This window comes from Dreissena polymorpha, chromosome 6 (assembly GCF_020536995.1).
Source record: "Dreissena polymorpha isolate Duluth1 chromosome 6, UMN_Dpol_1.0, whole genome shotgun sequence".
Lineage (NCBI taxonomy): Eukaryota > Metazoa > Mollusca > Bivalvia > Myida > Dreissenidae > Dreissena > Dreissena polymorpha.
The window spans coordinates 68,325,408-68,342,008 of record NC_068360.1 but is presented as its reverse complement, the minus strand read 5'-3'; the positions used below and the strand labels follow the sequence as shown (position 1 = coordinate 68,342,008).

Sequence of the window (16,601 nt, the reverse complement as noted above, 5' to 3'; positions counted from 1 at the left end):
CGGATCCGTTATAACGCTGTTTCGCCGCTTGGACCCCATTGACCACGCTATATTGCAGACCTGTTTACCCTACCGATTGCTTCTCAGTAGTATGGAGGGCATCTCTCAGTAGTTTTGGGCTGTTGTCAGTAGTTTGAACCTTTTCAATCATTTTGAGCAATAAAACACCATGACTGGGTCACATATCAGTTTAATGGTAAATAAAGCATTAGATGAATTTACTTGCTAATAATTTAATCTGTTAAGTGACTTTTTTGCTTTTATTTGTTACAGCCTGTGCCATTTGGATTGGGAAAATTAGCGTGATAAATCATGAAAATGGATAAAATAACGCGATAAACCATGACATTGGGAAACATTAAGCATTATAAATATGATTATAAGTAACAGAATTAAAATTGTTTATAAGTGCATGTTTGACAGCATTTTTATATTATAAAGTGCTGCTTTAGCGTCTTCTTACAATGAAGACAATTTTAGTTAATATCCATCCACATGCATATTTAACTTGCAATAATCTATAGATTCTTAAATACACCATTTAATCATAAGCTCTTTAAGAGTAGCTATTAATTTGATTCAGTATTTTTTTAAATTAAATATCATAAGGGGAAAACATAAACAAATATTGACAAACACTCTTTAGTGTTCTTGTTGTGTTAATGATGTATTAAATGGAGTTAAAATAATATATTTTATTTGTTTACCTTTCAATATCTTGCACTCGACAACCTCAGTTCAATGCTATTTCATTGAACTGAACAGCGTAACAAACATAATAAAGCAGAATATGCATATGAATCTGAGTATACACAGATCCACTAACATATAAATCAAATCATGTTTGTCTCTTTCCATTTTCGAACGATACTCATTGTGAGTAGACTGAACACCAATTTTCCAACACTCGTTTCCGTGACGCACATTCACTTTGCAGATTTCTGATAAATATTTGTTGTTGTTTTTTATCCCAAACGTAGTACCGGTATTTTGCTTTAATTAACACACGCATTACATTTTTTTCTAATGACCATATGATATCCGTTTTTTTATTTGAATGGTTTTTATTATTTTCGCGGTTAATCGCAATTTCTCGTCTGCTTGCCGCCAGCTTGGACGTGTGTAAAAACAGGCGTGCTCAATCCCGATACATCGACTTTCGTGGGTATTCTCCGCAATAGAGAGAGAGATGTGTATACTGAATAGCAACGTAAAATCATATATATTCGGCTAAATTTGCGAACCAATACGTAAGTCAGTTGTCGTTCGGTGACAACTCGACAAGCTCGATCAGCACTCGTTCCCTGGGAGGCTTGTTTTAACCTTTCTTACTACACAAGCGCCAAAATGATTATGATTGATAAATTACCCGCAAAGACCGAAAGTAAGCAAAAGTACGATTAAAAACTGAAATTTGACCATTTTATCGATGGATCCGTAGTTTTTCAGTACAAATCTGTAGTGCGTAGTTTAGCCAAATAATCCGTAGTAACTACGGCGAATCCGTAGAAGTAAACAGGTCTGTATATTGGAGTTACAGTGTATGCATAAATTTTATTCAACGTGTACATCGATAATTTCATAGTAGAGTGTGAACAAGGTTAAACTATAAAGCCATTTAAAGCCATGTTTTTCAACAGACCGCAACCATAAAGGAACTCGGCCTAGATATCATAACAAGATATCCATACAACCAATGTTTTGACCAAGTTTCATGATGATTGGACAAAAAAATATGACTTCTAGAGTGTTCACAAACTTTTTTACTATACAAATATAAGGAAAAAGACCCCCCCCCCCCCCTGGCGGCCAAGATTTTTACAGATCCAAACCATTTTTTAACTCAACCGTCGTATCAAGGAAACAAATGTTCTGACCAAATTTTATAAAGCTTGGGCAAAAAATGTTTCTTATAGACTGTTCACATGTTTCAACTATATACATATATACATATAGAGAACACTGCCCCAACCGTTGGTGGCCATGTTTTTCAAATGTTCACAACTATTTTCAAACTCACGAGATATCCACATAACCTATGTTTTGACCAAATTTCATGATGATTAGGCAAAAAATATTACTTCTAGAGTGTTCACAAGCTTTTTTACTTTATAAATATAAGGAAAAAGACCCCCCCCCACCCCCTGGTGGCCATGTTTTTTTACTGATTCAAACCTTTTTTGAACTCAACCTTCGTATCCAGGAATCAAATGTTCTGACCAAATGTCATGAAGATTGGACCAAAAATGTGACTTCTAGAGTGTTCACATGTTTTCACTATATACATATAGAGAAAAATGCCCTGCCCCCTGGTGGCCATGTTTTTTCACCGATCTGGACCATTTTCAATCCCGTCGGAGATATCAATGAAACCAATGTTTTAACCAAGTTTCATGATGATTGGGCAAAAATTGTGACTTCTAGAGTGTTCACAAGGTTTCTCCATAGCCATATAAGGAATACTGCCCCGCACCCTGGCAGCTATGTTTTTCAATGGACCAAAACCATTTTTGAACTCAACCAATATATCATTAAGACAAACATTTTGACAAAGTTACATGAAGATTGAGCATCAAATGTGACTTCTTCATTGGTCACAAGGTTTTTCTTTTTTTTGACCTAGTGACCTAGTTTTTGACCCAGCATGACCCAGTTTTGTACTCGGTCGAGGCATCATTGGGACAAATGTTCTGACCAAGTTTCATGATGATCGAACAATAAATGTGGCCTCTAGAGTGTTCACAAGGCAAATGTTGACGACGGACGCAAGACAGACGACGGACAAAAGGTGATCACAATAGCTCACCATGAGCACGTTGTGCTCAGGTGAGCTAAAAATAGTTAATTATCATTTATATAAGGCATTAGGTAATAAAACAAAATGTATTGACCATAAGATAACAAGCAATGTGTTTGTTAAACTCCATGTCCCCATATATTTGACCTTTGACCTTGAAGGATGACCTTGACCTTTTGCCACTTACAATGTGCAGCTCCATGAGATACACATGCATACCAAATATCAAGTTGCTATCTTCAATATTGCAAAAGTGTAGATTAAATTAGAGATTTTGACCCATAAATTTAACTTTGACCTCGAAGGATGACCTTGACCTTTCACCACTCAAAATGTGCAGCTCTATGAGACACAGTCGACAAATATAAAGACTTTGTACGGCTGATCCGCACCTGGACAGGCTCAAAATGTAAATGCGCCATGTGTGAGTAACCTGCTTCTCACATTTTTTGCTTGCTTGCTTGTTTTTTGCTGTACTGCTTATATTATTTATTTATCTGTCAGTTAACCCCTTGTTTATTATCCTTGTATATAGTGTATATGAGTTTCTTATGTGTTTAAAAAAATAAAAAATAAAATAAAAATAAACATGGTTATATGTGTATATATGTGCTATGTAGATGTTCTTTCATGTGATTAAATATGCTTTTTATACTCCCTTCTTGTGTGTTTTTAAAATGTTATTAACATGTATATATGTGTATATATGTGCTATTTATTTGTTGTACGATGTAGTTATTGTGCATGTGCTTATATATGCTTTTAAACATGAATTGTGTGCTATACTTGTTTGAATATCTTAAATTTTAATATAGGTCTGCAATGCTTTGTTTGTACAAATTATAAGTGTATAACATATGTGTTAATTATGAACTGATGTAAAACAGCTCCAATATAGTTCTAAGGTATATTTCCCTTTGTCATATCTATGTGTAACTTACAAAATATTATGCTTTTAATGACCATTTTTTACTAAATTTTGTGTTTTATATGCTCTAAATATGTCCTTGTAGTAAAAATGCTTATATAATATGCTTAATCTTTCTTTCTTTCAGCTCAATATACACTTGTTATATATAAACAATTGTTCTGTCGGGAAATAGCTCATGAGCTCATGTTTATTGTTATTCACATCCGACGTTAAATAAAGATTCTTGTATCTTGTATCTTGTACATGCATGCCAAATATCAAGTTGCTATCTTCAATATTGCAAAAGTTATTGCAAATGTTTAAGTTTGCACAAACACACAAACCAACCACCAACCAACAAACCAACCAACAGACAGGGCAAAAACAATATATCCCCCACTATAGTGGTGGGGGACATAAAAACAGAAACAATGGTTATAAATGACAGAAATGCTTCAGAACAAACTGTAATGCAAAAATTGTTCAACCTGTTGCTTGAGAGGATGAGTTCCTATCAGACGTTGATCTGAGTTGTGCCCTTGCCCTGGGGGAAGGCTTGAAGATCTTGGGGCTACACATGACCCCTGGGGACTTGATGGGGCTGGAGCTGCAAACTGACCCTGTGTGCTTACGTCCGTGGGGGCTGCTTTCTGCAGGTAAATACAATACTCATCTTTCCTTTCATGCTCGCTTTGTTTCAAATTACACAATAAAGTCTTATTGCATGAGGTGGTAACAATTCATTGCCAAATGTGTTATGAAACAAATTAATGTTGTTTTTTTGTGCTATATGCTAAATAAGCATTGTTTAAGAATCTGGGTTAGATAGCCTAATTCCACTCACTTTGGTTGTTCCTCATCAGTTCAATCTTGGCCATGGCCGCACATAGCTTTTTCTCCAAGCGATTGTTTGCCTTCGTCAGAGTTGTTTTCTCCTTCTTCAGACTACTGATCTCACCTGCAGAAGACAGGGCACAGTATACAGTCAGCTACCTGCTACCTATCAAATATGTGTGGGCAACATGTGTATAATTCATTTAATAGTGATGAAGATATGTTTCTCAAAAGAATATTACAACTAAGGGAAATAATTCTCTAAATATTGAAGAGTTATTGTCCTTGCATTCTGAAAGCCCTCTATCATAACATTACTTAGCATTTGAGTTTTTCGTAACACAAATTACATGTTGTTATGCTCTAGAAAAAGACAAGAGCTGTGCTTTTGCAAAACTATGCCCTTTACTGCGCTTTGAAGCCGCACAGCAGCTATTTGAGAGAAAATTGTTCTCTAAGTCTAAGGCCCATTACTTCGTAAAATATCGTAGTGGTCCTTGCTCTCTGCACTTCTTCCTAAAACCCAGAGTATTATATTTGTATGTTTGTTATATGAATTGCACAAACAAATTGTTGTTTATTGTATCCTCCGTAATGTATATAATTTGAATAAGTATACTTTTACCATTAGTTCGAGAAAATGTCTGCTGTTGAATGCAGACGGTTTATAGGAAACTTTCATATACTGCATGAACGCTAAATATTTTACAATTTGTTGTGCGACATGAACCGTTGAGAAAAGACGTTGCGAAGAGTATACTATCAGATTTAATAGCGCATGTGGTGACAGATCCTGAAATATTTGGCTCAAAACACCTTGGCAATTCTGTGTCTGAAAACTAATAACATCATGATTTCCACTGGTACATGTCTTTGATGGAGAGGGTTTGGAATTGTGAATATCCTCTCAGACCGAAAGTCTAGGGTGTTGAAACTCAGGTTGAAACAAAATGATTCATTATCATCCTTTTGTCAATACACAATTATACACAATTATACATTATATTTACAAACAACCATTGACATTGTGAATTTATAATGACGGAATAACAATTGCCGAGAATTTTTAATGCCAAAAATAAAGCGCTCATCTGATCCAAAAATTCAAATTGTAATACAAGAGGGCCTGAAAGGCCCAAAGTTGCTCACCTGAGATAACAAGATATTATTGAGACAAATCTTCTTACCAAGTTTCATGAAGATCGGAAAATAAATGTGGCCTCTAGAGTGTTAACAAGGTTTTACTATAGCCATATAAGGAAAAATGCCCCGCCCCTGGTAGCCATGTTTTTCAACCAAACGGCATCATTTTTGAACTCGTCCAAGATATTATTGGGATGAATCTGACCAAGTTTCATTAAGATCAGACAGTTAATGTGGCCTCTAGAGTGTTAACAAGATTTTACTATAGCCATATAAGGAAAATTGCCCTGCCCCTTGGAAGCCATGTTTTTCAAGCAAACATAATTATTTTCGAACTTATCCAAGATATCATTGAGACAAATCTTCTGACCAAATTTCATGAAGACTGGACAATAAATGTGGCTTCTAGAGTGTTAACAAGGTTTTACTATAGCCATATAAGGAAAAATGCCCCGCCCCTTGGTGGCCATGTTTTTCAAGCAAAGGTTACCATTTTCTAACTCATCCAAGATATCATTGGGACAAATTTTCTGACCAAGTTTCATGATGAACGGAAAATAAATGTGAACTCTAGAGTGTTAACAAGGTTTCACTATAGTCATATGAGGAACAAGATGTGTTTGTGAAACACAATGTCCCCCTATATGATGTTTGACCTTGAAGGATGACCTTTACCTTGTGAAGGATGACCTTGACCTTTCACCACTCAAAATGTGCAGCTCCATGAGATACAAATGCATGCCAAATATCAAGTTTCTATCTTCAATATTGCAAATGTATTCATAAAATAAGCGATTTGGGCCACATATATTTGACCTCTGACCTTGAAGGATGACCTTGACCTTAGCCTTTCACCACTCAAAATGTGCAGCTCCATGAGATGCACATGCATGCCAAATATCAAGTTGCTATCTTCAATATTGCAAAAGTATTTATAAAATAAGCGATTTGGGCCACATATATTTAACCTCTGACCTTGAAGGATGACCTTGACCTTGACCTTTCACCACTCAAAATGTGCAGCTCCAGTTGATACACATGCATGCCAAATATCAAGTTGCTATCTTCAATATTGCAAAAGTATTCATAAAATGAGCGATTTTGGCCACATATATTTGACCTCTGACCTTGAAGGATGACCTTGACCTTTCACCACTCAAAATGTGCAGCTTCATGAGATACACATGCATGCCAAATATAAAGTTGCTATCTTCAATATAGCAAAAGTTATTGCAAAATGTTAAAGTTGGCGCAAACAGACAGACAGACCAACGGACCAACAGACAGACAGGGCAAAAACAATATGTCCTCACTATTATAGTGGGGGACATAAAAATGCCCCACCCCCGTGGTGGCCATGTTTTTCAACCAACCGGCATCATTTTCGAACTCTTCCAAGATATCATTGGGACAAATCTTCTGACCGAGTTTCATGAAGATTGGACAATAAATGTGGCTTCTTAGAGTGTAAACAAGATTTTAGTATAGTCATATATAGCCATATAAGGAAAAATGCCCCGCCCCTTGGCAGCCATGTAATCAAAAATATGTAACCATTTTTGAACTCATCCAAAATATCAATAAGGCATATCTTCTGACCAAATTTCATGAAGATCGGAAAATAAATGTGGCCTCAAGGTTTTACTATAGCCATATAAGGAAAAATGCCCCGCCCCCTGGCGGCCATGTTTTTCAACCAACCGGCATCATGTTCGAACTCGTCCAAGATATTATTGGGATGAATCTTCTGACCAAGTTTCATGAAGATTGGACAATAAATGTGGCCTCTAGAGTGCTAACAAGATTTTACCAAAGCCATATAAGGAAAAATGCCCCGCCCCTTGGCAGCCATGTTTTTCAAGCAAAGGTTACCATTTTTGAACTCATCCAAGATATCATTGTAAAAAATCTTCTGAGCAAGTTTCATGAAGATCGAAAATAAATGTGGCCTCTAGAGTGTTAACAAAGTTTTACTATAGCCATATAAGGAAAAATGCCCCGCCCCCTGGCGGCCATGTTTTTCAACCAACCAGCATCATTTTCGAACTCATCCAAGATATTATTGGGATGAATCTTCTGACCAAGTTTCATGAAGATCAGACAATAAATGTGGCCTCTAGAGTGTTAACAAGATTTTACAATAGCCATATATAGCAATATAAGGAAAAATTCCCCGCCCCTTGGCAGCCATGTTTTTCAAGCAAACGTAACCATTTTCGAACTCATCCAAGATATCATTGACCAACCTTCTGACCAAATTTCATGAAGATAGATTGGACAATAAATTTGCCCTCTAGATAGTTAACAAGGCAAATGTTGACGCCGCACAACGGACAACGGACGACGGACAAAAGGCGATCACAAAAGCTAAAAACTAATTGACAAATAATTTTTAGAAAGAAAAAAAATAATTGTTACAAAAAGTTTTTTATTGAAAACTAATTACAAGATATATGTATTGCCCTGTGGCAATAACCCACATATCACTAAAATGGGATGAGGGCAGTGAGTTTTACAAACTACTTATTAATATTTAAGAATTTTAACATTTACTTTCATACTTCTGATGTTTAATCTATAAACAGAGGTTAACCACTTGGCCCAACTTGCAATTATCACGTTCAGTGACAAACAAACTCAGGCCAGTGTGATATCACAGTCTGTATTCAAGACAACTCATATCTGCCAGTGTGACATTGAATTCTGCACTGTATATTGTATATATAAAATACTATTTGCCAACAATCAGTATTGAACAGAGGAATTATAGAAAGGGGTAAGACTGTGTTACTCGTTTTCATTATAAAGCATTTTGTATTTTCCGCACCAAAATTAAAAATGACTTTGTTGCATGTATATATGTATATATTATCATTACTCTATTAATAATTTTAATAAATATGTAAATAATGTTTGTGCATACATGTAGTTTTTTTCTGATTTAAAGCAATAAGAAAATCAAACATTTGTTTTTGTTTCTTATTGAAGGGATATAATAATACATACATTTTGTTCAGAGGTCAATTATAGTACACACACCTCAGTCTTTTACTGATGGTGCAAGACTTTAACACCATTTAGGGCATCAACAAGCAAACAACAAAAACACCTGTAAGGGTTAAAAAAATGGTTTGGATGTTTTTTGTTATGTAAAAACCATGTCAATCAGAATAAACCCGTATGCTTGGTGTCAATAAAAAGGAGCACATAAGCCAGGGATAGAGAGAATAACAGGTTACTGCTTGATCTTTTTGTAATATATCAGGCAAGGCTTAGAATAATATAACGGTGAGGCTTGTTGAGCGTTATTTTATTCGTTCCGAGCCCAATATATTACAAAAATATCAGACAGTAACCTGTTTTTTTGTTTATCATACCTCTACGTCCCCAATTTTAAAGAAATAATGAAAAAATCACCAAAAAAGCTGCAGTTTTAGCGGGAAAGAATATCTCTTTTGTCGTTTGACGTGTAAATAATTAAGTCATGAGCATGCACGCTTAATATTTGTAAAAAAATGTTTTTTGCTGTTTGTGTTGCATTTTTGTGTTTAAAATATATCACATCTTGGTATCAAATTGTTTTCTTTTGTTGAATCTTATTCGATTTTACTATAAATGATTACTTTATAGATGAATCAAGTAATATGAACGTCCTCCACACATGACTGATATAAGAATTTCCTGTTGACCATGATTTACAAAAATATATCAGGCAATGTTACATCAGGCAGATATCAATGCGGTGGTATGATAAAAACCAATTTAACATAGTAGATTTTGACTATTTCAGCTTACCCTTTAGCAGCGCCTTATTGCTGCCACTTTGTCCCACAAAAAAAGTGTCACAGAGTTGCAATAAAACATTGCATTAATGATCTTGATGTTCATGCAAGTTGACTTAATTATGCTGTTATATACCTGCGTTATAAATATTGATTAAACACAGGAGTTAAACATGCATATATCGAAAAATATATCAATCTCTCTAAATTTTCTTTTCAAAGTACAACTGATATAACATTTTGTCTGAAGGGCATAGATATACCACCTCATAAATTTGTCACCATGGGAACTGACCATCCCATCATCTTTGCAAAACGGAAGAAACATGTCAATAACTGCCTCTAGAGGGACCTGACACCTTTAAGCAACATGTCAATAACTGTCTCTAGAGGGACCTTGACACCTTTAAGCAACATGTCAATAACTGTCTCTAAAATGACCTTGACACCTTTAAGCAACATGTCAATAACTGTCTCAAGAGGGACCTGACACCTTTAAGCAACATGTCAATAACTGTCTCTAGAGGGACCTTGACACCTTTAAGCAACATGTCAATAACTGTCTCTAGAGGGACCTTGACACCTTTAAGCAACATGTCAGTAACTGTCTCTAGAGGGACCTTGACACCTTTAAGCAACATGTCAATAACTGTCTCTAGAGGGACTTTGACACCTTTAAGCAACATGTCAATAACTGTCTCTAGAGGGACCTTGACACCTTTAAGCAACATGTCAATAACTGTCTCTAGAGGGACCTTGACACCTTTAAGCAACATGTCAATAACTGTCTCTAGAGGGACCTTGACACCTTTAAGCAACATGTCAATAACTGTCTCTAGAGGGACCTTGACACCTTTAAGCAACATGTCAATAACTGTCTCTAGAGGGACCTTGACACCTTTAAGCAACATGTCAATAACTGTCTCAAGAGAGACCTTGACACCTTTAAGCAACATGTCAATAACTGTCTCTAGAGGGACCTTGACACCTTTAAGCAACATGTCAGTAACTGTCTCTAGAGGGACCTTGACACCTTTAAGCAGCATGTCAATAACTGTCTCTAGAGGGACCTTGACACCTTTAAGCAACATGTCAATAACTGTATCTAGAGGGACCTTGACACCTTTAAGCAACATGTCAGTAACTGTCTCTAGAGGGACCTTGACACCTTTAAGCAACATGTCAATAACTGTATCTAGAGGGACCTTGACACCTTTAAGCAACATGTCAATAACTGTATCTAGAGGGACCTTGACACCTTTAAGCAACATGTCAGTAACTGTCTCTAGAGGGACCTTGACACCTTTAAGCAACATGTCAATAACTGTCTCTAGAGGGACCTTGACACCTTTAAGCAACATGTCAGTAACTGTCTCTAGAGGGACCTTGACACCTTTAAGCAACATGTCAATAACTGTCTCTAGAGGGACCTTGACACCTTTAAGCAACATGTCAATAACTGTCTCTAGAGGGACCTGGACACCTTTAAGCAACATGTCACTAACTGTATCTAGAGGGACCTTGACACCTTTAAGCAACATGTCAGTAACTGTCTCTAGAGGGACCTTGACACCCTTGAGCAACATGTCAATAACTGTCTCTAGAGGGACCTTGACACCTTTAAGCAACATGTCAATAACTGTCTCTAGAGGGACCTTGACACCTTTAAGCAACATGTCAATAACTGTCTCTAGAGGGACCTTGACACCTTTAAGCAACATGTCAGTAACTGTCTCTAGAGGGACCTTGACACCTTTAAGCAACATGTCAATAACTGTCTCTAGAGGGACCTTGACACCTTTAAGCAACATGTCAATAACTGTCTCAAGAGGGACCTTGACACCTTTAAGCAACATGTCAATAACTGTCTCTAGAGGGACCTTGACACCTTTAAGCAACATGTCAATAACTGTCTCTAGAGGGACCTTGACACCTTTAAGCAACATGTCAGTAACTGTCTCTAGAGGGACCTTGACACCTTTAAGCAACATGTCAATAACTGTCTCTAGAGGGACTTTGACACCTTTAAGCAACATGTCAATAACTGTCTCTAGAGGGACTTTGACACCTTTAAGCAACATGTCAATAACTGTCTCTAGAGGGACCTTGACACCTTTAAGCAACATGTCAATAACTGTCTCTAGAGGGACCTTGACACCTTTAAGCAATATGTCAATAACTGTCTCTAAAATGACCTTGACACCTTTAAGCAACATGTCAATAACTGTCTCAAGAGGGACCTTGACACCTTTAAGCAACATGTCAATAACTGTCTCTAGAGGGACCTTGACACCTTTAAGCAACATGTCAATAACTGTCTCTAGAGGGACCTTGACACCTTTAAGCAACATGTCAATAACTGTCTCTAGAGGGACCTTGACACCTTTAAGCAACATGTCAATAACTGTCTTTAGAGGGACCTTGACACCTTTAAGCAACATGTCAGTAACTGTCTCTAGAGGGACCTTGACACCTTTAAGCAACATGTCTATAACTGTCTCTAGAGGGACCTTGACACCTTTAAGCAACATGTCAATAACTGTCTCTAGAGGGACCTTGACACCTTTAAGCAACATGTCTATAACTGTCTCTAGAGGGACCTTGACACCTTTAAGCAACATGTCAATAACTGTCTCTAGAGGGACCTTGACACCTTTAAGCAACATGTCAATAACTGTCTCAAGAGGGACCTTGACACCTTTAAGCAGCACGTCAATAACTTTCCCTAGAGGGACCTTGACACCTTTGAGCAACATGTCAATAACTGTCTCTAGAGGGACCTTGACACCTTTAAGCAACATGTCAGTAACTGTCTCTAGAGGGACCTTGACACCTTTAAGCAACATGTCAATAACTGTCTCTAGAGGGACCTTGACACCTTTAAGCAACATGTCAATAACTGTCTCTAGAGGGACCTTGACACCTTTAAGCAACATGTCAATAACTGTCTCTAGACCTTGACACCTTGAAATATGCCCAAACTTGGGTCACAAATACCAAAAAGAAAGAGTGTTTATCAAACAGAGAAGAGAAAACATGTCATCAATAAAAACATACATCAAGTATCTGTTAAATTTATTTAAAATTCATAAAATAACAGTAGTTATAACTGCCAAAACTACACATTTTCCATAAAAGAATCGTGCTAGACCCAAGTGATTGTCTCGATTAACATCCAATCCAAGCTTCATCAAGATTCGATGAAAATGGGGCAAAGAGAGTGGGCTTAAAAAAGAGGCTTAAAGTAGAGGATGCAAACATGATGATCACAAGAGCTCACCTTCAGTCTTCGTGTTAAGGCGAGCTTAAAAAAGCACAGACCTGAATGCTTACCCATGCTTCTACTAAATGTTTAGTTTAAACCTATTTATTTTAGCTTCATTGCATTGAAAGCCTAAGGCTTATTTGAAACACTCTCAAGTCCATTTCATGGGACTAGAATCCATGACCTACCGGTCACTAGGCGGACACCATATCCACTACAATATGGCAACTAAATGTTAAATCAATTTATTTGCAAGCTGCACACTTTACTTAGTTACACAGTAGATTTTCTTTCATTATTGACATTTTGGTTGAGAATCTTGCGTATTATTTAAGGAGACTGTGATTTGAGAGTCACATTAATGTTTTCTTCCCCATTCTCACAATGTTCAATATTCTTATTTGAACATGTACACACACAGGTATGTCAGTGTTCTAACAAGGTCAAGTAACTAGTTCACAAAGTCTCCCAGATAACACTACAATCCCAACTGACCTGACAGTCCAAGATAAACACAGTCTTGCCCCACATGTACACAGATACCCGATATTATAGCTTATCACTACAAGTGTCCTCAATTTATTACTTAAATTGATTATTGGCTGACAACTATCAAGGGGAAATAATGCTTTCACACATAAAGGTAAGGTAATTCTATGTCAAGTAAACTAAGTCTGATGTTGTATTGAAGCACTTATATGAACTAGCACACTATCAACTATTTGTGAAGTAAATACATATGCACAAAACGTTGGGAATGCAGATAAACAATAGATGGATAGACTCAAACTTTTCATGTTGAACTAAAAAAAGCAAAAGTACTTGTATTGTAGGAGCATTTATGTATAACAGAGATTTTAAAATTAAGAATTTAAGTGTACTGTTACAGCTTTATTTTCTGACCGGTTTTCTCTCTCAGTGATATGCCCACTTAAAACCATCAGTCTAATGATCCTAGAATATGAAACCACTTATTTCCTTGTAACAGTTATCTTTCCTAAAAGCAACAAGTGCTAAACCAGAAGTAACTGCTTAATAGAACTCTGATAGACAGTTTTCTAATTTCAAAAGCTGATTTAAGTTTTACACAAGAGTTGGTTCAATGACCATTACATGGACTTTTATTCTTAGTTCAAATGCGATTAAAGGTACTTGTTCACATTTATGTCAATTGAAAATATGATTAAATGTTATACTTGAACAACCACAATATTTAGTTAAAACCTATTTATTTTAGCTCGATTGCATAAAAAGCCTAAGGCTTATTTGAAACACTCTCGAGTCCGTTTCCTGGGACTAAAACCAGTTCTTGGTGTCTATAGGAGAAATCTAAAGAACTCCCCCACAGTGGGGATCGTACGCGTTATCCCCTGACCGTTAGGGAGTGTCTAAAAATAGAATATTTGAGCATAATTGCACTTGTAAGAGCTTATCACTAATAATTGCACTTGTTTGTTAATATTGGTTTCTTCTGCTTTTGAAATCTATCAAAATCTATGAAAATCATTTAAATAATTACTTTACCAATTTAAAAATAGGTTCCTTACCAGTGAAGTTACATGCCATAAATGTTTACCAGATGTCCCATGTTGTTTTTGCAGGTTATGCAGTTCTGATGTAGAGCCAATGAGCTAAAGCAGAGTGTATGTTATCCCATAAGGATGTCCCCGATATTGCCACTGCTGTTGCTGAGTCTATACCTCACATTGGGGACAACTCTAGCCCAGGACGATGAGGAGCCCCTGCTCAGAGTGCTGCCCCCTGCTATAGCTGTGACCCCTGGGGAGGAGGTCAGCCTCGTCTGCTCACACTACCCAGAGGACCTGGAGGCTGACCTAGAGCTGCAGTGGTACCTCCCCAACAGCGAGGAGCCCATATCTGCCCAGGAATTCAATGAGACCACAGTCAACACCACGCAGGATGACATTCTGCGATTCAGCAGCGAGAACGGGACTCTGACAATTACCAATGCGAGTTTATCAGATTCTGGTACGTACGTCTGCAGGAACGTCGACCGTACATTGGAGGTGGAGGCAGAGGTGAAGGTGTATGTGATGCCCTCCTATGTGACAGAGATCATGGTGGTACTTGCCATCAACGCTGTGCTGGTACTTGTGTTCCTGGGCTGCTACTTCTGGTCCATCATAAATGACAGAAGGTACAAGAAACAACAGCAGGCAAGAGAAAAACTGGGCCATAAACGCTAGAGTAAGATGTGACAGTGCTCTTTCTTAAAATATAGGCTCAATCTAAAGCTGATATCATCACACTCTGAATACCACACGACAATATGAAATAGAAATGAAGTGACTTTTGTTAAAAGTCAAAGTGACTAAAGCAATGTAAATTCATAAGTGAGTCTGCTAGAAATATTAAAGTTCATGTTTTTCATATCCTTTCTATGGATATGTTAATCAGGCAAATCATCTCGTCAACAGTATCTTTATGTGCATTGTTCGTTTTAAATATCAGTGAAATGGACGAACTCAGTTTTAATATATATTATGATATATAAATAGATTTCCTTGATCTACAAAGCCACTATGGTTAAGTTTCAATAATATGCTAAAAATACTCTTACTGGTTGTAGTTACTGGTAAGTTGTGAGTTGTTGTTACACACTTGTAAATGAAAGTACAATAGGTTCATGAAGAAAAGAAAACTATAATGAATCATTACAATGATGTATGTAATAGTGTTGTCATTCTATATGCAGTGCAAGGTAGGTGGAAATAATAGAAAAGTGAGTCATTTCCATAAATTGATATTCCAGTTGATATTAATTCTAAATCTCACATGATTAATAGCAAAAAGAAAAAAAACACCAGTTCTCCAAACTAAGGTTATTTTAAAATATCTTTAAAGAAGTAATAATGTCCTTGTGTCAAACTAGATGGTTTTTGCCAATTATTTAAAAAACCTCTTAAGCTTACACATTGGCTATCATTTCTTCCAATTTACTTGGCTGAGATATTTTACCACAGACACTGCAACAATTCAGCTGACATTCAAAACAGTTGAATTAACGAGTGGCCAAGATTAGTTTGGCAATTTTGACAGCTGTGTGATTGAGAAGATGTTCATAATGGGCTTATAAACCTCTTAGAACAGACTAGGTAGAATAAACATCCCTAGTGGAACTAACACAAACCTCTTAGAACAGACATACCAATAAACATACCTAGTGGAACTAACACAAACCTCTTAGAACAGACATACCACATAAACATACCTAGTGGAACTAACACAAACCTCTCAGAACAGACATACCAATAAACATACCTAGTGGAACTAACACAAACCTTTTAGAACAGACATACCAATAAACATACCTAGTGGAACTAACACAAACCTCTTAGAACAGACATACCAATAAACATACCTAGTGGAACTAACACAAACCTTTTAGAACAGACATACCAATAAACATACCTAGTGGAACTCACACAAACCTCTTAGAACAGCATACCAAATAAACATACTTAGTAGAACTCACACAAATCTCTTAGAACAGACATACCGATAAACATACCTTGTGGAACTCACACAAACCTCTTAGAACAGACATACCAATAAACATAACTAGTGGAACTCACACAAACCTCTTAGAACAGACATACCAAATAAACATACCTAGTGGAACTCCGACAAACCTCTTGTAACAGACATACCAATAAACATACCTAGTGGAACTCACACAAACCTCTTAGAACAGACATACCAATAAACATACCTAGTGAAGCTCACACAAACCTCTTAGAACAGACATACCAATAAACATACCTAGTGGAGCTCACACAAACCTCTTAGTACAGACATACCAATAAACATACCTAGTTGAACTTACACAAACCTCTTAGAACAGACACA

General features: G+C 36.7%; 2 protein-coding genes across 5 annotated transcripts in view; one reads left to right on the top strand and one right to left on the bottom strand.

Annotated features, from left to right (window-relative positions):
• Window positions 1-16,601, bottom strand: part of LOC127833360 (uncharacterized) — a 99,829-nt gene that overhangs the window by 35,144 nt on the left and 48,084 nt on the right. The window contains exons 10-12 of one of the 2 annotated variants that reach the window (XM_052358555.1): window positions 5,016-5,057; window positions 4,552-4,665; window positions 4,196-4,357 (exon numbers count right to left, since the gene is read on the bottom strand). In XM_052358555.1, coding sequence (XP_052214515.1) covers window positions 4,196-4,357; window positions 4,552-4,665; window positions 5,016-5,057 — 318 coding nt within the window. The remainder of the gene's footprint in view (window positions 1-4,195; window positions 4,358-4,551; window positions 4,666-5,015; window positions 5,058-16,601) is intronic. The other variant, XM_052358557.1, reaches the window with a different exon arrangement.
• Window positions 8,294-15,305, top strand: LOC127833376 (uncharacterized). 3 transcript variants are annotated; one of them, XM_052358596.1, is made up of 2 exons: window positions 8,294-8,460; window positions 14,333-15,305. In XM_052358596.1, the coding sequence occupies exon 2, from the start codon at window positions 14,393-14,395 to the stop codon at window positions 14,936-14,938; it is 546 nt and encodes a 181-aa protein (XP_052214556.1). In that variant the 5' UTR covers window positions 8,294-8,460; window positions 14,333-14,392; the 3' UTR covers window positions 14,939-15,305. The 3 variants fall into 3 exon arrangements, with proteins under 3 accessions (XP_052214556.1, XP_052214558.1, XP_052214557.1); XM_052358598.1 differs by lacking the exon at window positions 8,294-8,460 and adding an exon at window positions 13,253-13,374; XM_052358597.1 differs by lacking the exon at window positions 8,294-8,460 and adding an exon at window positions 13,719-13,879.